Source organism: Cinclus cinclus, chromosome 4 (assembly GCF_963662255.1).
Source record: "Cinclus cinclus chromosome 4, bCinCin1.1, whole genome shotgun sequence".
In the NCBI taxonomy this organism is placed as follows: Eukaryota; Metazoa; Chordata; class Aves; order Passeriformes; family Cinclidae; genus Cinclus; species Cinclus cinclus.
This window is the reverse complement of record NC_085049.1, coordinates 14,827,346-14,850,018: the sequence shown is the minus strand read 5'-3', so window position 1 is coordinate 14,850,018 and position 22,673 is coordinate 14,827,346. Positions and strand designations below refer to the sequence as shown.

Here is a 22,673-nt window from a genome sequence, read left to right as displayed (position 1 = left end):
ATCTTGAATATAGATTATGGCAATGCTTTGTCCCTCCTCCCTCTGTTCCCTGGGCTAGAATGCTGATTGGTTGAACATTCACGTGTCAGTAAACACAGCATAACAACTGAAGGCACACTCAGAGGGGAGAAAGGTTGTGCTAAAGTGTGTTTAATTCTTTGGGACTTAAAGACCATAGATGGAAAACCTCAGGGATTTTTAGATTTCTGCGGTTTGCATATTTCATAGGCACTCCAGTACAGGAAAAACTTGAATTACATTTCTATGTTAGAAGCTAAAAATTTTGGCAGAGAGTTATGATGGCATACATGCATGGAGAATATATTGTCTTGATTTAAAACAGTGAAGTCTACAGAATGCTGCAGAGGAGGTGAAGTTTTGTAGTACAAGAGCCTGTCTGAGATAACAGGTTACCTTCTGTGGCTGTTGCCTGCCAGAGCAGGAGAGGGCTGGTAACTTGGGAACCACAGGATTTTAAGTATTTCTGAAGAACAATTCAGAAAAAACAGGACACTGATGAAGTGATGACACGTTGGTTGCAATGAGTTGGAGGTAAAGCAGTCTGCAGTACCTAACTCAGGAGTTAAAGCTCAGTGTAAAGAGAGACGTTTTGAAATGAACAATTTGATTTAAAACAAATTAAAACCCCCTCACAACCTCAGTAATTCTCTAATCTGTTCTGCAGTTATTTTTAAAAATAGCTGCAGTGAGTACTGATTAAATTATAGTTATAATAATGATAAACAACAGTAATAATGATTAAAGCCAAATTTCAACTGCCTTGTTTATATGGTCATTCTTAGGTGCTCCTCCCCACATTTTATTAAAACCTGAGGTCACATTACAAAGGCAAACTCTTAGACCTCATGATAAACACTAAATTTCATTTAGTGTCCTACCCTTAGTTTTGTCTGGTCCATTTTTTGTGTACTTAAAGTGCTGGAGAATTGAACCTTGGGAGGTAGAAGGTTTTTACTGTCCCTCCTGAAAATACTTTCTGAATGCTTCCTATTCAGTATTTCATGTTAGGAATAATAAAGGTACACAGGCTGCAAATTCCTAGTTCTGACAGTAAGATGTTTCTGAATAAAGCATGGCTCGGCATAGCTGCAGAGACTAACCCACAGGAAAGAGAAAAAGAGTTCAGGTATTAATAGACATGCTGGGTATTACCACTGATATTAATCAGTTATACCTGTTCTCAGGAGACTTTTTTCTCACTGATTATATTTTCACCTGCTGCGAGCTTCTTATATAAGTGATGCAGCTTATCTGGCTGAGGTGCTTCAGCATCAGGAGTCAAAGGAATTTCAAAGTCAGAGGAGCTCTGAGAGTCCCTCCTCAGCTCCAGATCAGGAGTCCTGGAGCTGTCACTTATTTCCACTAGCACATCCAGAACATGGGAAGTGCCATCTTCTGCAGCTTTCTCACAGCCTTTGTTTTTCAAGCCACAGGCATCATCATGGGCACAAGGTCTGTTCTGACCTGGTGACTTCTCCCTGCTGCTGTCCAACTGAGTGTCCCTGGGACTCTCCTGCAGCACAGGAAACACTGCTCTGCTCCCACCTTTGCTGAAGTCCAGGGCACTTCTCTCCTGGGAGGTGATGAGCACTGTGTCCATTTGGCTGTCCCAGCCCTGGCTCCCCTGCTCTGATATGTGTGTTGACTGAGAAGAATTTTGGGAGGAGATGTGTGTTGAGTCACTTACTCCATCTGAATCACTGAAGAGTGACTGGGACCCACCAGCATCTGCTGAAGATGGAATGTTGTCCTCATTTTCAGAGCCTTCTTCTAGTTTATTACCCATAAAAAATTCATCCCAGCAAGGGACATTGGCATTAGACTCCTGCTGGTCACTAGTTACTCCACTGAAATTGGCTGTGGAAGTGGCATCTGGCTCATGGGAAAGAAATTGAACTGTGTTTTTTTCAGATTCTTCTTCATTGTCTTCATCATCATCATCATTTGATTCCTCACAGTCCACAAAGTCTACCTTGAGGGAGGTGAAAGTTGCAGTCCCTTTGTAAGTTTCTGTGCTCTCATTAATGTTTCCTTCGGAATTTTCAGACTGTCCTGTGCTGGAGGGCATGCTCTCTTCTCTCTGCTGTTTTGGAATCTTAGGTCTTGAAGAAATTAATTCTGAATCAAAGAGATCATCTTCATCTGGCAAGAAACAAACAAAAAATCACTAGGAAAAGTTCACATCTCTGCTAAAATTTTGTTGAGAGCAAAGTTTTAATAAAAATTCATTTAGTGTAAATTGAAAATGTTCCTTAACTGAGCTGGAGATTTTGCAGGATGATATTGACAGTTTGCCTTGCCTTATCTAGCACAGTGCCTCACAGAGACAGAACAAACTTTCCTAGGGCTGGTCTAGGACTGAGGGAAGGAACTCCATCCAAAAACTTACAGGGCTATTGAGCATTAAGTACATTTTTAGTCTGCAAACAATTGTGTTTTTACACAATTAGTACTCGGTAACCCTCCTAATACCCAAGTTCACATAATTTCTATGTCTCCTTTCCAGCTGCTGCTTTGAACAGACAGACTGTGGTGAACACCAAAGCTTTTGGCACCTCTGCTTAGTCTCAGACTTCCATTTAAGGTGCAGTAGCAGCAGCAGAACCTTTACCTGTGTCAGATAATTCTCTCTTGAGGGCTCTCTTCAGTGTTCCTAAGGGCTTGTACCTGGGTTCCATGATTCTCCTGTATGACCTGCATAATGGCTTTAATCTGAAGGGAATGAGAAAAGCAGTTAATATTTAGAACTCAGCAGATGCTTTCAGGAGCAAAAGTAGATTCTTTGACTTAAGTACACTGCTCCATGCCTTTCATAGGCACTGCAGCAAAAATGTTGAAGCAAAGGCAGCAATACTGAGGGCAGAGTCCTTGATTCACTGGTGAGCTTTGGCAGCTGAAAGATAGAAATCTGTCCTTTCAATATCTACCTTAAAATGTACATTTTTTGGAAACTATCTTGTAGTTCCTTCCTTACAGAAGACAAGCAGACAGGGTTCAAAATCTGACTACAGTTTTATTCAGTGATTATTAAGTGGAAGTCTACTTTCTTAGTAAGGAGGAAAGGAAAAAAGGAACAGGAATCTTTGTTCTGTCCAAACTAAGAGACACCATAGCTCTCCTGCATTCCGAGGGTGCTTTTCAAGCTGCCAGCATCTAAAGCAGCACAGGAGAACTGGCCTCTCTGATGCTGTGCAGGGGAGAAGTTCAAGTCCCCAGAGAAACCATCTTTATGAGAAACTTCTGAGAAGTAGCAATGATAAATAGAAATGGGTCACAGAACACAGCAAGATGAATCGGTATTCAGCTTCCTCCCAGTTTACCAGAAAAGCCTCTACACACAGATAGAAGTAGAATACAAATTCTGAGACTCAGCTCAACATATACACATGCTTCAGAAAGCCCAAGTCTGTGGACTGAATATAGAAAAAAATCTGAATTATTAGACAAGTAAAGCAAAAGGCATTGGCCCTCCTGAGAGGCTGGGATTCAGGAGGGGAATTGTCCTTACAGGAACAGAGTTTGGATCACCTCCCTCCAGCAGCCACTTGTCACTTACATTTCCATAACTTTGTCTTCTGTCCCACCCACTGGCAGTACACTGGGATACACGTTCACAGGACAGATATAGCTCAGGAAATCCTTGATCTGAATTCCAGAAAAGCAGCAGCAATTTAACAAATTACATCAACAGTTAAGAATGTCACTTAGAAGCAGCACTGGTGCAAGCACATCCAAAAGTACTACTAGTAGAGCCCATGACTGTCAAAGTCACTTATCTCTGGAACAAGGAAACAGGCCTGAAAGGATGCTGAGAACTCAGCCTCACCTAACACCTCACTGCAATTACCAATTACTACACAGACCATCACTGTCTCTGAAAGAAAAGACTAGGCAGACCTAGAATGTGATCCAATTCTTCCTTGTCCTTACTGCTGCTGACCTTTTCAAACATGCATTTTTCTTACTGGACTTCAAGTCTCCAGTTATGCAGATCAGATAGTCCTTTCGATTTCTGAGGTCTCTCCTAAAGTAGCCTGTAAAAGCCCATTATGACAAAATACACTGTTTTTTCCAAGCCTTACTCTGTTGTCTTCAACACGATCTCCTGTGAATTTCTTGAAGAATTGTGTCTGGTTTCAGACACTCCTGCTGAGGTTTTTTCAGTGCTTAGCATTGGAAACACTTGCAGGTTGCAGATTACTCTGCTATCTATAAAGACAGCAGGACTGTCCCGGGGTGACCCATGATGTTATTGCAATTTTGTATCTAGCAGTTATTTACTGTTATTTTTCTGCCTGTTGCTGTTGCACTTGTTAGGAAACAGATATTTTTTCACTTCCATCTACTCCTGGTCATTCCTTATTGGTGGAAAGGGATTAGTTGAACCTGTAATGGGAGACAACTCATTCCAGAGTGTTCTCCTTTAAATTGTCTCAAACCAAGACAAGGACCCATCCTTTTTTTACTCTGCAGGTGGAAGTGTTAAGAGTTACACTACCCCCCATATTCCACCAGCAAATTCCACACTGGGACCCCCATTTAAAATTCTGCATGGCAGAGCAAATCTAAACTTAATCAGGATCTTAAAAACAGTACCTTCCTCCATTTTGTAGTGCAAGACTTTGTGACAGTTCATTGTTAGCACTGATCCAGTTTCAGTTCATTTTCTTAGGAGAAAGTAGTTTTTTTGGAGGTGTATCGAGTCATGTTAAATGAAAGTGCGATTGTGGGATGGATGCTGCCATGACCAATTTCCTTTTAGCCTTTTAACACAGGAAAAGGGGCAAGAGCAGCAGTCAGGATGTGAGAAAATTCGGTTTAAATATGGGGCTGTTCTCTCTGGGCTGAGAAAAGAAGGCAAACCCACCCAAATCTGAGTTACAGCAGATAAACAATGTATTGTAAACTAAAACTCCGTGTTTTAAGCATTGTATAGTTACACAATAATCTGAAATAGAAAGGCAGTCAAAACAACTGTAGAAGTGACCTACACATTGAGAACAGAGAACAGGAAATAGGCTTGTAATCCTGCCCTACTTTAACAAGTTCCTCTGCAACTATATTAAAACAACTTTTTCTGTCTTCAGCATTCAGAACTTCCTATCTCCTTACATCTTATTACTGACAGGATTTTTTCTTACTATGGCAAGTCATGTCATCCACTCCAGAATAACCAAAACTCTTTTACATTTTCTTAATCAATGTGTACTTAGTACTACAAGTATACAAACCTCGCTGTAGGAAGAGTGGAAAGAGAAACAAGCTCTGTATGTTCTCTCCCCAGTCCTAAAAAAAACAGAAGAAGCACAGAAATTAGGTAACTGCCTTTCAACCATGGTCAACAGACCAGCATAGCCTATTATTAAAGTCCATTCTGAGATTTAATTATACACATATCAGGCAAGATTCAAACCTGAAACAACAGGTTTCTGTGTGGCCCAAATGCTCACCTCACTATTACACTGGTTTTCTTTCTCCTTTCCCCAAACCACATTGTGGAGGGTTTGATGCTGATTATGTGCAGGGGAGCTCCATTGAGGCAAGCCATCCCACAGGGCAGTCTGTTCCCTCGGAAGCACTCATCATCCTGTCCAGTGGATATAAAACTAAGTTCAACAGTGACCTTTTTCACCCAGAAATTAAGCAGCATAGTATCTAGCCAAACCAAGTTCCCCTCTCACTTCTAATCCTCTTGAAAGACCCTGTCACACCTTGGTTCTTTAGTGCAGCTGGCAAAGTAAATCAATCAGAGAGACCAAAGCCCCAGTGTGGCCCCAGTCTCAGGTTGTACCTGTGTTCCTCCAAGCTGGAGCCTTCAGCCTGACAGACATGCCACCAATGGATGGCCACACACTAAAACCACACAGTGCATGGCTGCAGCAGCCACCATCTGAGCTGCTTTTTATGCATCGAAATGGGTAACACCCGATTGATCCACTCTGCTGCATGTCTCCCTTCACTCAAAAACACAATCTTCAGGCTTCAAATACAATTAAATTACTTCTAGCATAAGCGAATATATTTTTCCTTTTTAAAACAAGCAACTTCAACCTACTAATTATGGTTTTCACTCTCCTTTACATTAAGTCAGCATTTCACTAGTCTTCATTAACCCAAAAGCCACCAAAATCAGCACCTATAACCACACCTTCACAGCAAAGTTAGGGGAGGCTTTGCAGAACAAACGCACCCGAGGATGTCGACAGGCGTGAATCTGCGTGTGTTGGTCCGTGGTAACATGGCACAGGATTTCTGGCATGTTCCTGAACATATCAAGTTTGTTCATGTGCACCTAGAGAAAGCCAAAGTTTACCCTTTATTAGTTCAATGTGTTTTCCAGACTGCAGCTGGAGCAGCTATATAGACGTGATTCTGCTGTCCCCAGATGCTGGCAGGCATTATTACTCCCAATAATGTCCAAACAGAGATGTGTCAGCAAAACTTGAACATTTAGAAAAAGTAGAACATACCACCTATACTGAAGAGGGATGAATACTCATGAGACAATCAGAATATATATACTAACTATTAATGCTGTATGCAAATGACTTTTATCATTCACAAAATAAAAGAGTGAGGTACTGAGCTTGAAAACTGACAATTAACTTCCAGTTAATTCCATTAAGTCCAAATGCTCCAGACTGAAGTCAACTAGTTACCTCATTTTGAGCACAACTCCACTTTTTAAGAGAAGTTAATGAAACAGGCAAAACTGTGACCTAGAGCAGCCCTCTGAACAGCCACTGCCAGCCCAGTGTTGGCCACAGTCATTACTGAGGATTGTTCCAAAGGCAACAATTAGAGAAACATTACCTTGATTCCGAGTTCCTCACTGAGGTTTATGAATAAATACTCATATCCATAAGCAGCTTTGCAGTTCAGCCACACAACATGATTACGAGACAGTGAGGTCCAGCTTCTCACTAACTCCAAGATCCCATTTAAACATTCCTCCTGAAAAGTGTAGAAAATGCTGTCAGTCATCTTGGAAGGTACTTCCAAAGTGCTGTAATTTAGTAAAGCAAAATGTCATTGCCTTGTAAGACTTACCTAACAAAAGGGTAGTTAATTAATAGTTTTAATGGCCTTTCTTCTCACAATTTATTAGACTTACCCGGCTTGGTATGTGATAAAATTTGGGGTCACAAAAAGTAGTATCCAAATACACACTCTGAATGTCTTTTACCCTGGAGGACAGAAATGTGGTATGAGAGTAAACATTGCATCACAGTGCTAAGATACACCACTTCCTCTCTCTTCAAAAGGAAGTAATTCCACCTCTTGATTACAAAGAATTTGACAAAGGGCACTTGTAACTGCCGTATTGCAATTATATTTAATCCAGAATAAAAAAAATGAGCAAAAAAATAATGAATACCTAGCCAAATTTTCCATGCCATATGATCTTCTGTTCTTTCTATATCCTACAAATAGCTCACCTGGTCCCTGAATGCAAAAGCTCCATTCTGGCTGCTTCTCCTTTTGCAAGCCTGAAATCCCCTGTGTACAACACAGTGCCATTCTCACCTTCAAACAGAAACCTGCAGACAGCAACACTTGGGTCAAACTCCACATTAAATGCCAGGTGGTGGAACATTTAAAGTATTGAAAGGACATACATGACTGAACCTGGACAGTGACCAGCTGGCAGAAGTGTCACCACTACATCTTCTTTCTGGAAGAGCGGGGTTAGCATTATTTTCACACTGAAGTAAGTACTACCAGTACTTTTGTCAGTACAGTGAGAGCAGTGTATGACTCCCCACAGCCTCTTGCAGCATTTAGCATTGCTTTTAAAACCAGAGTCTCTTCACACTGCAACAAGCACTAAAGAGCAACCATCCTGTCATGGCAGAAGAGAGGACCAAGTATTGTTTGGTGCTTATAAAGCAAGTTGCACAGGAGACTGTTCTACTTCCTTGGTTCCTGGTGAGCAAGTACAGAATCACAGAATAGTTTCAGTTGGAAGGGACCTTTAAAATTCATCCAGTCCAAATCCCCTCCAACAAGCAAGGACATCTTCAACGAGATCAGACTGCTCAGAGCTTCATCCTGACTTTGAATGTTTCCAAGGATAGGGTATCCACCACCTCTCTGGGCATCCTGTTCCAGTGTTTCACCATCCTCATTGTAAAATGCTTCTTCCTTATATCTAAGTCTGAATCAACCCTTTTTTATTTTGAAACAATCACCCCCTTTTCTGTCACTACAGGAGAGGAGGGGGTACATACATTTTAAAAACAGCTTGTGCACTTTGGATGCTGCAGCTGTGTTTCCTGTGCTCATGTAAACAGCATTATTGCCCATGTCTAACATATGAATCTTTTTTTTCCTGTAACTTACCTCACCAGAGGTTTCATCTTCTAAAGAAATCTGAGTTGGAGTTTCAACTTCCAATGCAACCTGTAAGAAAATTATGAATTGCATTATAGGATTTACTGAACATTCTGTTTCATGTTTATGTCTCAGTATTCATTATGTAGACATCTCTAGCGCTCATCATGGCTAATGCTAAGCCTGTAAAATTCAACTCATTTTCCCATAGTAAGTCATAAATTTCCATTTCCAGTGGAATAGTTTTTCCTACAAGCTATCTAAAAATTAAATGGAGATACCTCAACCAAGGTGTGCATGCCTAAAAAAGTTACAGTTTGTTGGACTTCTATCAGCAACAGCTCTTGTCCCTCTGGATGTATCACATGCCTTATTTTTGGATAACTGCAAAGCCCAAACCTAGTCCCACAGCAGTGGATCTTGCTAGGACAGCTCTGTGCTGCAGCACTTTCCACTGCCCCCTATGACCAGAAGCAGTGCCCACAAGTCATTGGAAGCACCTATTCCTGTGTTTGCGCTGAGATAATTATTTCTATAAAAAAACCTCATGTTCAATTCCATAATGCCTGCATCTGCAAAGGGAAGGAAATAACTTCAAGTCACACCTGTACGTAACACTGATCCCTTGTAGTCTGGCTCCAAACACTAGAAATCATGTAAATTTATCAAGTTTTTCAGTGAATTTGTACTAGAATTTCTTCATGTTATAGTCCATTTTCCAAAAAAGCAAGAGGAAAATCATATAACTTCAGATTATATCTGCAAGCAGTAAGAGACTTTAAATGAAGCAAAAGAGAAATAAAGGACAGAAGCAAAGAGACATGAGCAAGGTAAGGAAATGAATACAAGTTCAAATGTACAAATGATCAATGTAAAGATGAAGGCCATGTAAAGCTGAAGTTGAGACAAAGGAAAAAATTGTGTGTGGGGGGGAAGATAATTAAACAACACACAGCAATAAACCAATCCCACGTAGCAAGCAGCAGGAGAGGCACATTGTTGGAAGTACTTAAGCCCTGAAACACTGTATCAACACCAATATTTAGATAATCCTGGGGAGCAGGGAGTTGCTGTTTCCCGAAAAATCACCGCTTGGAAAGCGCTATTTTCAAAATAAACACAAACTCACAATATGATTCTCCCAAAACTTGTATTTCCAGTTAGTCAACAACAATTCCTTAGTTACTGGTGAGCAGTATAGTTTAACTTTCAAGCTGTGAGGAGACAAAAAACACAGATAAGTGTTTTTTAAAGTAGATACGAGGAACAATCTAATGACACATCAGCACCTGGCACCCAGTACATCAAACCCTGCACTCAGAAACCTCTCATGTGAGGAGACCTGCAAAGCCAGAAGCCTGCAGGCTTCTCTTCAGCACAGCAGACCCAAACCTACCCCTGTGTGCCCCTGCCAGCACAGTTTTGTGCAGACACAAAGGCAGTGTGTGGTACACGGCCATGATCTAGCTGCTTGTTTCTATACTCCTGCACACACCCCTGAAACAGGCATTTGGGACAGTCAGCACACAGCAGAACACAGAACACTCCTTATGAAGCTTGAGCTTATGCACAGAGCCCATCTGATGAGCAAAGAGAGATTCTCTGCTTGCATCAGATGAGATGCAATATTTACTCTAGTAAATCAAAGAGAGCCTAGGAACTGGTCCACAACCTCCCTGGGCCCATTGCCACGTTTGATCATCCTCATGGTGAAAAAGGTCTCCCTTGCCCTTTCTTTATGCACTTCTCTGAAAAGTCTGACTTCATCTCCTCTACCCCTACCTGCAAACAATGATACATGATTGTGTCCTACTCCTAAGGCTGAAGACACGTGGCTCTCTCGGCCTCTCTTCACACATAACTTGGTCCTGGCCCCAGACCAGTGTGATGCTGACCAAAACGCCTATCAATTTATCATCAAGGGGAGCCCAAGGCTGGACACAGGACCCCAAAAAAGTCTCACAGATGCTGGCCAGAGGGGAATAACTGTCTCCGTCAAATGCTGGCTACCTGCTTGCTTATACACCTCAGAGAGCACATCTGGCCCCTTCACTACACAGGCATAGCATTGTCTCTGTGTACCAACACTTCCAGGGAATAACAGAGAGATCCTCATGATGCTCATGACTGTCATGGAGTTCACCAGGACAAAGTGTAACTGAGTCTGGGCAACCCTTGCTATCAAAACAGACTGAGGGATAAATGGGTTAACAGCAGCCCTGCAGAAGACTTCGGAGTACTGGTGGATGGGAGGCTGGACATGAACCAGCAGTGTGCATTTGCAGCCCAGAAAGCCAATCTTATCCTGAGCACTGTGGGCAGCAGGACAAGGCAGGGGATTCTGTCCCTCTGCTCCGCTCCTGGGAGACCCCACTTGCAGTGCTGCATCCAGCTCTGAGGAGCCCAGCACAGGAGGGACATGGACCTGTTGGAGCAGGTCCAGAGGAGGCCACCAGGATGGTCTGAGGGCTGAAGCACCTCTGCTATGAAGGCTGAGATAGCTGGGGTTCTTCGGCCTAGAGAAGAGAAAATTCTGGGGGGACATTACTGCTACCATTTGATATTTAAGGGGTGAGTTAAGAATTATAGAGAGGGGCTTTCTACAAGGATATGGTGTGGACAAGGGGGGCTGACTTCAAATTGAAAGGAGGCAGGCCTAGATGAGATGCGAGGAAGAAATTTTTTTGAATGAGTGAGGGTGGTGAGGCGCTGGAACAAATTGCCCGAAGATGTTGTGGATGTCCCATCCATGGAAGAGCTCGAGGCCAGGTAGGACGAGGCCTTGGAGCAACCTGGTCTACTGGGAGGTGTCCCTGTCCCATTCTCATCCCGGGACTTGCGACCCACGGCAGCTCCTTCGCCGCGCACCAGCCGCCTCCCCTGAGGCCGCCCCGCCACCAGCCCGTACCTGCCCTCCAGCCTCCTCTTCAGGGCGGTGGCCCGCAACCCCTTCATGTGATCTGGGGAGAGAGGCAGAGGGGGTCAGTCGGGGGACACGCGGGGCGGGGATGACACGGGGGGTGGGACAGACGGCAGGGGGACCTGGCGGGCCCTCACCCTTGTGGCAGTGCGACAGGAAGAAGGCGCGCGCGCGCAGGTTGTCGCGGTCGAAGCGGTCAATGGACACGGCCGGGTACTCGCGCGTGCGGCCACCGAACCGGCTCATGGCGGGCGGCGCGCGCTTCCGCCCGCGGGCCCACAGCCAATCCCGAGGCGACCCCGCCCCGCGCCGGCCTATCAGGGGCTGGCACGGCCTTTTAAAAGGGCCATGGCAGGCGGTTGCTTGGCGACTGTTGGCGTCGTGAGGGAACGGGACAGCCGTAAGGTGACGGACAACCGTGAGGGGACGGACAGCCGTCGGGGGGAAACGAGGGGAGGAAGGCCGTGAGGGGTGCCGCCATCTCGCCTTAGCCGCCCCTCCGCCCCGCATAAGAAAAGTCCCCGTCTTGCGTCTTTATAGCCGAGGTGGGCCGCCTTAAAGGGCTGGGTGGGCGGGTTGTGGCCATGGTGCGGGGAGCAGGGTGAAATTAAGGTCGCAGCGCAGTTACGGATGCAGACCGGGATGCCTGCCTGAGCACCTCGGAATGTACAAGGAACTGTCGGGCAGAGTAGGTAGAAGCCACTGGAAAGAGGGGCACTTAGATTAGATATTAGGAAGAATGTTTTTACTGTGCGGGCGGTGAGGCACTGGGACAGGTTTCCCGGTGAGGCTGTGCTGCCCCAGCCCTGGGACAGTTCAAAGCCAGGTGGGATGGGGCTTTGACCAACCTGATCTAATGGAAGGTGTACCTGCTCGTAGCAGGGGGTTGGAACGTGGTTATCTGTAAGGTCCCTTCCAACCCCTTGACGTTCTATGTAATCTCTTACTGGCTCTTCTGAGACCCCAAGCAGGTCCTGTGTTTGCTGACTGGGGTTAGGTGATGTAGGAGGTACCGCCATCTCCTCCTGCTGCTCTGCCCCAGGGCCTCTCCTGCCTGAGACATGGAGCGCCTTGTCCGGGCTGAGGATGCAGCACGGCCCCTGTCCCGCTTGGTACTCTGGGCCTGGACCTGGCCGTACTCTTCAGCTTCAAGTTTGCTGGTGAATTTGGGTGTGCACCCTAGGTTTACCAAAATGGGTGAAGACACCACTCCTCCCCAGCACCAGGCACAAAAGCTGTAACGCACAGTGCTGCTCCACCTGCTGACATAGAGCCCCTCACTCATGACAGCCTTCCCCCAGTAGCTATCTTTTCAGGACATGTCTGTTCCTACTCCACTGGCTGGAAATTTAGTACCCCCACCTACAGGCCAGGGGTGCTCATACCCCAGCCTACTCCAGGAGCTGGCACCAGTGTTCACTCATACACAAGTCTTACCAGGAGCTTGCACTTTGTCCTTGCAGCACACACACGTGGAATACAGAGTTTGTGCTGAGACAGTTAGGATTTAAGATGATATAATAAGGTAGGACATTCTGTGATGATCAGGTGGGGGGCTTAGCTGGGCGCGTAATACTGACTGGCCCTGTTTTACACAGGGTGGGCTTATTTTATACTCCTTTCTGTCTATTCCCATCTTTATTTCTCACTGCACATTCCTCACGGATCTACACAGTTCTTTGGATTCCCGTACCTCTCCAAGTCTGGGTTCCCCAGGTTGAGTCTTATCAGTGCAAAGTCCAGGTTGATCTACCTGGATGTCATTCATGTACTTTCTTGATATCCCATCTCCTAGTGCTAGAGTTGAGGTTTGTTTATCAGTGTTTGTTTGGTCAGGTCTTTGTCTCTGCGTATTTTGTTTGTTTCCCCCCTTTTCCCCAAATTTCCCAATTGATAAGGTCCCTGATCAGATAACCTTGCTGGAATGAGCATTCTTACATGTCCTGTGACTGGCCAGGCATGGTTCTCATCATCCCTTTCCTCATTTGCTGCTCAGTTTGAGTCCCCATATATTGTTTTATGGCTTCCTTCCTTTCCTGCAACCCTGTGTTGCAGTGAAAATGGTCCCTGAGCAGATGCCCCAAGGGAGCAGACACTCTCCTCCCACAAACCCTTACAGTTTGTGTAACTGTTCAGGAAACTACCATCTGCGAGCCCAGGCTAGTTAGGATTCTACAGTAATTGTGTTATTAACATTAAAAAATGTGTTCCCAAGGCCAAAGCACTCACTGCTTACCCTAAGCTGGGAGCAGGCAAACATTGTCATCTTAGCAAAGTCCATTTTACTGTTCAAAAATTCCCCTTAAATGAAAAGTGCTAATATTAAACTGAATATTTTCTTGCCATTCTTTTGTCTTCTTTATTTGCCTATCTGTCTGTTGTCTTTTGTCTCTTCCCTGAATTCCTGGCTGGACTACAGCTGTCCTCTGCTCTGCTACAATGAAAACAGCTCTGTGCCTGGAGCTTGGACACACAATAGACAAAGAGTACGATTTTTAAATAACAGCCCCAAAAAGGGATGTTTTCATTATATGAAGTCACTAAGCTGGAACTTCCAATATATGATCTTTATTTTTTGGGCAGGAACACCTGTGGATAGGCACTGTGAATCAATGGTGACTCACAAAGTGCCAGACCTACCCACATGTCTCGAAGAAAAACATTCATTAGGTGAATCCAGCACGTCCTGTAAAGAAGTACTTAACACTAATGACATGTAAGTTATCACAAGCTATCAATTTCATTATAGCATAGCATTTATTAAGATCTAATGTAATTGCTGAACATATTGACTGTCTAAAGTCAATATTGACTGACAGCAGTTCTCATTAAATACTGATGAACAAATACAGAGTTTGAAAAATCCTGTCATGGCTACAACAGAGCCCTTTGCAGCACAGGACGAGAAAAACTTATGTTGAGATAGCTATCTCAAAGAGAACCCTAAATTTAGACCAAGGATCTGTGCTTATCCTGTTCATTTGTATTTGATACCTCATAACCAGGTGGGAAAATTACTTTTTATTTTAGTAAATGGCTGCTTTCAATTGCAAAATACTGCAGTGCCTGGTGAAAGAATGTTTGGAGTACTGAACTGCAAGAAATGGTTTAGTGTTGCTAGATAAACACCCTTTTACATATTTTTACTGGTCTCTAATAAAGTGTATTTGGTAAGAGATTAAAGGCCCTTTCTTTGTCTCCTGATGGCTCTCATACAGATGACAGGTGTGCAGGCTTCTTTCTGCTAGTTCTACATTGTGATAACACTGATTCTTGATATAATATTGCCAAAGATTTTTATCCTATGGTGCAAGATTTTTTTTCCAGTTTTTGCTTTTCTGAAAGACTAGTGACATTTTGCATTTCATAAGATTTCAGCATTCAACTTTTCAAGCTCTCTGTTAATGAAGGAACTTGCCAAGTAAAGAAATTGGGCAAGGTTTATGCTGCCAATGGAGGCAGCATCCTACCCACAGGGAAGGAGATTGTATTCATCCCCTCACAGCAGCTTTCATTCCTTGGAGATACTTTCCTAATTATGAAGCTGCAGCTTGGTGACATTTCAAAACTGGGAAAGGACTCATCTCTGATCATACCTGCTAGGCATGATAGTGATGAGTTTGTTTTGCTTGCAGAAGTGACAAAAGTTCTACTTGAGTAGTAAAATAAGATATGCTTAGGGAAGTAAATGCAATGAAATTCAGATATAAGGCAGAAGTCAAATGATTTTTATTAATGTAGTTCAAATCCATCCCTGATGACTATCCACTGTCTGCAATTTTTTATTCCTTTTTTGTTGCTGTTGTTTTTAGTTTGTTTGGGTTTTGGTTTTTGTTTTGTTTTCATTTATCTATTTAATTAATTTTCTTTCCAGTTTGAGTTTTAGGCTGTCTGAGTTCTGCTCTTTTCAGGTTTAGCAGATGATTAACCTGTTTGCTATGTCTCAGCAGACTGAACAAATGGGTTTTGTGTAAGGAGGAAGCCAGTGGCAGCCAGTTTGATTGGTCAAAGGTAGAAAGGAGTGAATTCTGGCATGTTGTGTGCCTTGTCTCCTCATCCAGTTTATCTCTGAAGACCTTGTCTCTGTCATTGGCACTGTGGCCATGTCACTCACTGAGTGTTCATTTCCCTCCTTTTCCATCCTGAGTGTTTGCTGTTCCTCAGTAGCAGCCCAGATCTTCATTCTGTGGTTCCCAGTTTGGTGTCATTTCAGGAGGAAGAAAGAAAAATCTGGTCATCTGCCTGCCCGCCCCCTGGGGACAGCAACTGCTAACATGTGAAATTCAAAAATACTGCATTTAATATTTTTTTGATGCATCAACAGGCACATTTAAATTTTAGGAAGGTTGAGTCAAGATGTATATGGAAGTACGCATGAGTTGGCTTGTTTGAGATGAAGTATTGTATTTAATTTGATTCCAACTGCTTATAACTGTCCTTTTTTAACCTCAGATTTTAAACTCTGTAATTCTTTTATTTTAAAATTTTGTTCTATCCATTACTCTATGACCCCAACAAAATCACTTGCTTTTGTCTTCTCTATTTAATTATTTTAAGTCTAATTTCAGGAAGATGTCTGAAGTTTCCGAAGTCATGACTAAAGCTGACATCAAACCAAAATCTATACATCGTGCCAAAATATGGTCAGATGATGTAGAGAACTTGTACAGATTTCAGCAAGCTGGATACAGAGATGAGGTGGAATATAAACAAGTAAAAAAAGTTGATAAGGTAAGATTTAGAACTTTGTAAGAGTTACTGCTTTAAACTTCTGTCTCATTTGAAATGATTAAGTGAATGTGGAGGTGATGCTTATTTCCTTTCATTTAAGCTAAGTTCTGGTACAGTGTGTTCCTCACAGGTTTGATTTGAATTCTTGAGCTGTTGTTAACTGTGTAGAATAACTCATTTCACAGAAGTGAAACAGAAACACTACCCAGCCTGTGTTTTGTTCCCCCTCTCTGTTGCATTTAGAAGCATCACAGATCTCTTTGTACAGATGTAGCTGATCTCCAAAGGAATAATTCAGTATTGAGGAAAGAGTGAGTTCTCTGAAGTTCTCTGAAGCTTCCCCATTAGTCTGTCAATAGACTTGATGGGAAACTCATAGATTGTCCATGGAGTCAGTCCTGTGTCATTGCTACTGCTTCAGGTTGCAGCTGGGTCATGTGCTAGCACAGTCAGGCTTTGTGCACACTCACCACTTGGCCTCTGTCAAAATGATGTCCACAACGGAAATATGGGATGCCAGCTGTGCTAAAGGCTCTTGTCAACACCAAGGACTTGTGCCTCTGCTCACTACTGTTGGTGGTCATACTCCCCAGCGCATCAAATGAGCTATTGAGTAGTGGCCAAATATCCAGTGGCTACTCAAGGTTCAAAATAGCAACCAACAGGTTAATACAACAAACAATATATAATTTTTATTTCGGCTCTGTAATTTACCTCCCAAAGCAGAAAATACAGTATGAAGAACACACTTCTAAAAGATGTTGACCAAGAAACCACAGGAAGTTCCAAGAAACTCACTCCCCCTCCAGTTAACTCAAAACACAGCAAAACATGTTGATGTGCATAATAAGATACCATTTATTATTTTATCTCTGGCTCTGATACCACTGCAAAGGCTGTGGTGTAATCTTCAGTAACTGCAGAAGGAAATAACATAATTATTGTGGTAAGATCTGTGTGTTTGAGATTTATGGCAGGGCACAACCACTGGCAGTTAAACCCTGATGAAAGTTAAAGAATGCCACTGACTCACTATAGTGTGAGTGTGCATTTTGTTCCAGCCTGCGAGGGCCTGGCGGTGATTCTCTTTCAAATTACATTTTCCCAAATGACTTGTTTAGTCCATATTCAGTTTCTGTAATGCAGTTCTTACTAAAGATGCAATTATAATGTAGGTGGAATGAATCTTAAGGCTGTGATGTTTAGACAGACAATGCAAATAACACAGCTCTATGCCTGAAGTCATCAGGTAAGTGATGAAACCACTTCTGGGGTTCTCCAATTAGAGAATGCTCTAGGCTGACCTCCTGTTGTCAGCTCTGCCTGGAAGAGAAGTAAGATGCTTATTACCTGATTTTTAAGAATTGGTTTAATCAGAAGCAGTCATAGATGCTCAAGCTGAAGGTGCTGCTAAAGCCATAAAGCTGTTGAATGTGCAAATGCTGAAGCCTTTAATTTAAAGTTTTACACTGTGGTACAGTAAAGAGCTGAACATCCCCTGGGTGATGCTGGGTTTATGTGGGACTGGTCCCACTTTGAGAGTGATACAGTCTGCAACTTACTTTATTTTCATGAAATTTCTAATGAAAAGCACATTTTCTTGGTCAAAAGGATTGGAAAGAAAACTTTAGTGTATGTTGTCTTACAGAAGCAGACTCTTGCAACCTCTCAGATTACTGAATAACTGAGTAGCATCAATGTTACATTCCTAAACAAGGTGTTTTAAAAAACACTTTGACTTGTCCAATTTTAAATTAGCCTGTTAAATATCTTTAGATTCCTATTTCTAGGCTTTTCAGATCACATAACTTGATAGTAAACCTGAAAACTGGTTTCCATCATCTTGTTCTCAATCTGTTTTTGAAAGTTCAGCAAGTTAATAGAAAAGTAGTATTTAGATGCAAATGAGGGTTTCCTATGGAATTTTACCTTATATTCCTTGCAATGTCATGCACAAACATCATTTAATGTGAGCACGTTCAGGTGATTTTATATCCTTTTTGTTCTACTTGTAGGTAGAGTGCTGGTCAGAAACTGGATTTGTTAAGAAACTTCAGAGAAGGGACAATACATTCTATTATTACAATAGGCAAAGAGAATGTGAAGACAAAGATGTCCGTAAAGTGAAAGTTTATGTGTATTAGTGTTGTTACTGTTCTGGTTGGTTTGTTGTTATAAGTTGTTTCTTAAGACCTGTAAGTAAATGAGTTGTCTGATCTGTTATCTTAAGTATCCATGTCATGCTTTGATAGAAAGAGTAGTGCTGGAAATGTAGAGCAGCCTGAACTATAGATACAGAAACTTCACTTGTTCCTTCCTGTAACCAAAAGCCTAATTATTCCTCATTTTCCTGGTTACAAATGCTTTGACATAAAGCTGGTAAATGGGCATCATATATTTCAATTAACTGTAAAACATCCTTAGCAAGTACAGGCATCAGTCTTTATTCCAAACAATATAATCTTGTTGACACTGGTTAATGTCAGCCACAGTCTCTTGGTGTAGTTAGGGGTATGAGACTCCAAAGGGCCAAAGTGGTGCCAGAGCACTGACTACCATTTCCTTGGAGCAGAGCAAGAAAAATAAGCAAAGAATTTTAGTGAAGGATGCTGAACAATCAAGTAATAGTGGCCAGTGCTGAGCTACAGATATAAAACCTGGTTATTGTGATAGAAAGAGTCACAACAGAAATGTCTTTCTGCCTGTTCCCAAAGTATTTTTGTCAGGTGCCAGTATTAATTACTCAAAGAGGAAGTATTAATTGACTTAGTAGCATATGCCTTCTTGCAGGGGTGGATTGTGGATTCATAGGTGTTGGGAACATGCAGCATAAAACTCCAGGGAGAATAGGAAATCCACGCATGGTAAAATTTAGGGGAAAGTGACACACACAGGTGATACGTGGGATTTCTGGGCAGAATTTCTCATCTAACTTCAAATGTCCATTATCAACATACACACCTGATCCTGTCATTTGGAGAGCCTTTGTTCTGAACTGAGAGAAGCTCCTGAGGGCCCAAGTATTTTCTTGTAAGTGCAGCTATGTAACATTTTCTTTGAATGTGCTGCTCTGACATCAGCTCTGCAGCAGCTGCCCATACCTGGGCTACTGAGACACTCAGTGAAGATGAGGGACTGTACTTACCTTCACTCATGAGGGGATTTAATTAAAATACTTTGAGATGCCAGTAGTACAGATTGTTGTTGTGTAAACCAGTAGGTGTGTTTGTGGTAGTTACAAAAATATTGTTATTAATATTTCCTATATCTAGACTGTTGACCGGGGTATTCAAACTTGGTTTTAGGCATGAACTAGCAGTGTACATTTGACCACCTACCTTATGGATATTCTTCATTTATTTGAGCCTAAGATGGAGGCAGATTCAAGATGAGAAATAGAGAACTTACAGCTCCTAGTCAAAATAAGTAGTATGGGTGCAATATTTAAAAGGCCTCATTGTCAATGTCTGGTGATGATATAATCTTTTTAGACTACTTGGAAAGCTTTAGCTTAAATTTATGAGCTCTGTTAGAGAAACGACTAAAAGTTACTCTGAAGCAACTCTAAAACTTACATTTCCAGAAGGTTTTAATGGCATATAAAGAGAGAGTTTCTGCAACGTAGAGAAATAAAGCATTGCTACAATGAATGTCACTTCGGCCTTTCATTATGATTTCTTTTACGCTTGGAGTGCTCTGGATGTACTTTTTTAAGATAGGATTTTTTGTATACTTTGCAGTTAAATAGTGGGAACAGAACAATTACCAGATAACCCATCTATTTTGTCACTTCAGTTTAGTGGATCTCACTTTGTTAACTTTATAGATTGAAACAGAATCAAAATATTCAAATAGAAACAAAATATTCCAGTTGACATGAAAACAGCCTTTAAAGAATTTCACAAAATATAGATGTCTTGTATAGCCAGCTCAAATTTGTCAGATATTATTGCTATCAGCACACACAGAAGAAGTGAGAACATTTGGTACAGCCATTTTCTCAGTCTATAAAAAAGACATATTTGAGAACAGGAATTAAAATTGCAGGTAACTTTTTATGATTTAATGTGGATTTTTTTTTTCCTCAGGGAAGATTTTTAGAAGTTGAAACACATATAAGAGTTTATTCTAGAATTCCCTCATTTTACCTGACTAGTACTCAATTTATTTGCAATATTGCTGGATGCTTCTGTCTGTACTTTAAAACCATGAGTGTGCATTTCATGGATGTTTCACTTCAAAGAGTAGCATCGAATTCATGTTCCAGTTTATATTGACAGATCCTTCCCACTTTGCGAGAGTGAAACACCTAGGTATTGCTTGCATTTTTCAGTATTGTCAATGTGAAAAGGGTTGGATGTCACTGTGATATTTAAAAGATTCACAGGAAGAGAAAGAAAGACAAGCCTTGTAATTAGTAAGACCAATTTACAGAGATGGCCTTTGTCAAGACTGTGGTGGATTTGGGAGTTGTCTCAGTTCATTACCAAAAGAGCAGGTTTTGTGTTGGCAGTGTTGGTTTCAGTTATAATTGTCTCTTGACATCCAGTTCATACTAAACTTAAGGTAATGTGACCACTTCTCCAGCCTGCCAAAGTTCCTCCTGACCAGTCTTTGGCATTCTGCTGTGCTGGCTGAGTGTGAACCTGATACTTGGGCACTAACAAGGTTTCCTCTGTTGCCTGTGTGCTGGATTTATCTCTCACTCGGAAGAGCTATCAAAAGAACTCCGTGTTTTCTCTTACCTGATACATCTGCAACTGAAATATCCCTACCTCCGTTTTAAGCACAGACCTGTGAGCTCACTTGTCTCTTAAGCTTAGTTATGAAGAAGTATCAGAAGTAAGTGATCTGAGAAGGGTCATACAGCAGTACTTACCAAAATAAATAGTTTCTGAACATCATTATACAAACTCTTACTGAATTTTAGTGGGCTAAAGCACATATCTCAAGTTTTATTGCCTAGAGATGAAAAGATGTGCTATTTTTCTGATTTGACTCTTAGTAGAAAGTAATTCTGTAAAAAAATACTTTCCCAGGTATTTATCTGTTAGTATTTCTCTTATCAGGAAATACTGTACTGCTCTTAATGGCCATTTGCAGCAGCTCAAGGAATGGCTGGTGGCAAGGCTCTCTGTTAGCTTGCAGCTGCCTAAGCCTAAGATCTACTTGGTCTAATTCTAATTCCCTTCATAGCTTTGTGCAAGAAGAACAAAGCCTTTCTGTGCCTGTTGAAGATCACAAGAGTAGGGAAAACAAAATTTCAAAACCTACTTTTCAGGCTTTGTGTTTGACTGCTACAAGTGAAATGGCAAGAGTGCAACCTTTGGTGTTCAGGCTGGTGTGCTCTGTTTTTCAGGCTTTACTGGAATCGTTATGGTATGGTATTTTCTAGCAGTGATACCATCCATGGTTGTTTGATTGCTTTGCAGTTACAGCAGCTCAAAGCTCCACACAGAAGGATGGTAGAAGTCCCTAATGGACTGTTGTTTTTCCATCTCTGAAGACAATTGAACCTCAACCGTTTGGTTTTTAAACATGGTTCCTTTGTTTCAATGAGTTGGCCTAGAAGCAGGAGGAGGAGGGGGAGGGGGAAGGAGAAGGGAGGGAAGAAGGGGCCGGGTTCAGGGAAAGACAAGCAGGTTAAAGAGTCAAACACAGATGCATCAGCATTTTGCCAGCAATCTCGTACCCACAGAAACTTCCTCCCCTGCTGGCAGCTCTTGCTGGTTAGGGAAGTAGATATGGTCTCAGCTCCTCGCTGCAGATGTTCCTCCTGTCTTGGCAGGAGCACCAAAAAAACCTCATCCAAGGGAGAGCTGTCCCGCTGGGGTGGATAAACTGCTGCCAGCTGCTTGGGGGATGGAACAAAAAGCAAGGGTGACTGCATATATGGCAGGCTCTTCATTTGCCCGGGATGTCTAGAGGATGTCTGCTGTGCTCTCCTGGGGAGCATCCTCGTACCAAGGACATGATGTTCCAGTCAGTGCTGGGATGTGAGTGAGGAGGAGGCTGCAAGTGTGAGGAGATAAGTGCTAGGATGCTGTGCCTGGAGAGATGGGCTGGAGCCAGGCACATGCAACACAAGGATGTGTTGGGCAGCGTTTCTGGAGAAAAGAGCCTGGTGTTCCTGCAGATCAACCTCCTCCTATGGCTCTGGTTTCCCGAAGCTACAGACAGTGGAGCTCTTGCTCTCTGGTGGTTACAACCTGCCAACTCCTCTCCTAACCTCCCTGAGAGATGCACGTCCATCTTGTTCAGAAGGAACTTGAGTCACAGTCCAGAAGGACCCTTCTTCCCTCCACTGGACCCTTCAAAAGGGAGTTGGTTTGTGTGTCAGGGGTGATAGATCACTGTTTTGAGGATTAAAAACATGAACTATCTCTTTGATAGCCTATCACTCGCAACTTTGGTCTCAGCAAATGACAAAGAGTACTATGCTTGCAACTACAAAGATAGAGATTTATTTAAAACATCAGTGGATTAATACTGGTCAGACCAGAGCAGTATTTCAACAGAAAAGATAGGTAGATACATGACAGATCTGAAGGGTGAGTTCAGAAGAGATGTTTAGAAGAGATAGTCATTACCTTAGAATGTATATTGCAAACAGATTATTGAGAATGTAAGGCAACAGAAACAAGAACTATAAAAAAGTATGTTATAA

The 22,673-nt window shown here is 42.4% G+C and overlaps 2 protein-coding genes across 2 annotated transcripts; one reads left to right on the top strand and one right to left on the bottom strand.

Annotated features, from left to right (window-relative positions):
- Positions 1-1,201: 1,201 nt before the first annotated feature.
- Positions 1,202-11,521, bottom strand: DCLRE1C (DNA cross-link repair 1C). Its single transcript, XM_062491670.1, has 14 exons — positions 11,413-11,521; positions 11,264-11,315; positions 9,485-9,569; positions 8,365-8,424; positions 7,641-7,696; positions 7,461-7,562; positions 7,136-7,208; positions 6,835-6,975; positions 6,212-6,313; positions 5,472-5,608; positions 5,253-5,307; positions 3,578-3,666; positions 2,633-2,733; positions 1,202-2,163 (listed from the first exon to the last, which is right to left on the bottom strand). The coding sequence occupies exons 1-14, from the start codon at positions 11,519-11,521 to the stop codon at positions 1,202-1,204; spliced, it is 2,124 nt and encodes a 707-aa protein (XP_062347654.1).
- A 148-nt stretch (positions 11,522-11,669) lies between these two features.
- Positions 11,670-18,150, top strand: MEIG1 (meiosis/spermiogenesis associated 1). Its single transcript, XM_062490845.1, has 4 exons — positions 11,670-11,820; positions 13,859-13,991; positions 15,844-16,006; positions 18,022-18,150. Exons 2-4 carry the CDS (start codon positions 13,888-13,890, stop codon positions 18,148-18,150), a joined length of 396 nt encoding a protein of 131 aa, XP_062346829.1. The 5' UTR covers positions 11,670-11,820; positions 13,859-13,887.
- The last annotated feature ends 4,523 nt before the right edge of the window (positions 18,151-22,673 follow it).

Bases quoted from the DNA above. Each gene is read 5' to 3' on its own strand.
- DCLRE1C (XM_062491670.1), bottom strand. From the start codon at position 11,521: ATGAGCCGGTTCGGTGGCCGCACGCGCGAGTACCCGGCCGTGTCCATT. The intron at 9,570-11,263 runs GTACGGGCTGGT...GTCTCCTCACAG, and splicing joins AAGAGGAGGCTGGAGGGCAG to CTTGAAAGTTAAACTATACT. The intron at 7,209-7,460 runs GTGAGCTATTTG...TCTGTCCTCCAG, and splicing joins CTTTTGCATTCAGGGACCAG to GGTAAAAGACATTCAGAGTG.
- MEIG1 (XM_062490845.1), top strand. From the start codon at position 13,888: ATGGTGACTCACAAAGTGCCAGACCTACCCACATGTCTCGAAGAAAAA. The intron at 13,992-15,843 runs GTAAGTTATCAC...GTCTAATTTCAG, and splicing joins GTACTTAACACTAATGACAT to GAAGATGTCTGAAGTTTCCG. The intron at 16,007-18,021 runs GTAAGATTTAGA...TTCTACTTGTAG, and splicing joins AAGTAAAAAAAGTTGATAAG to GTAGAGTGCTGGTCAGAAAC.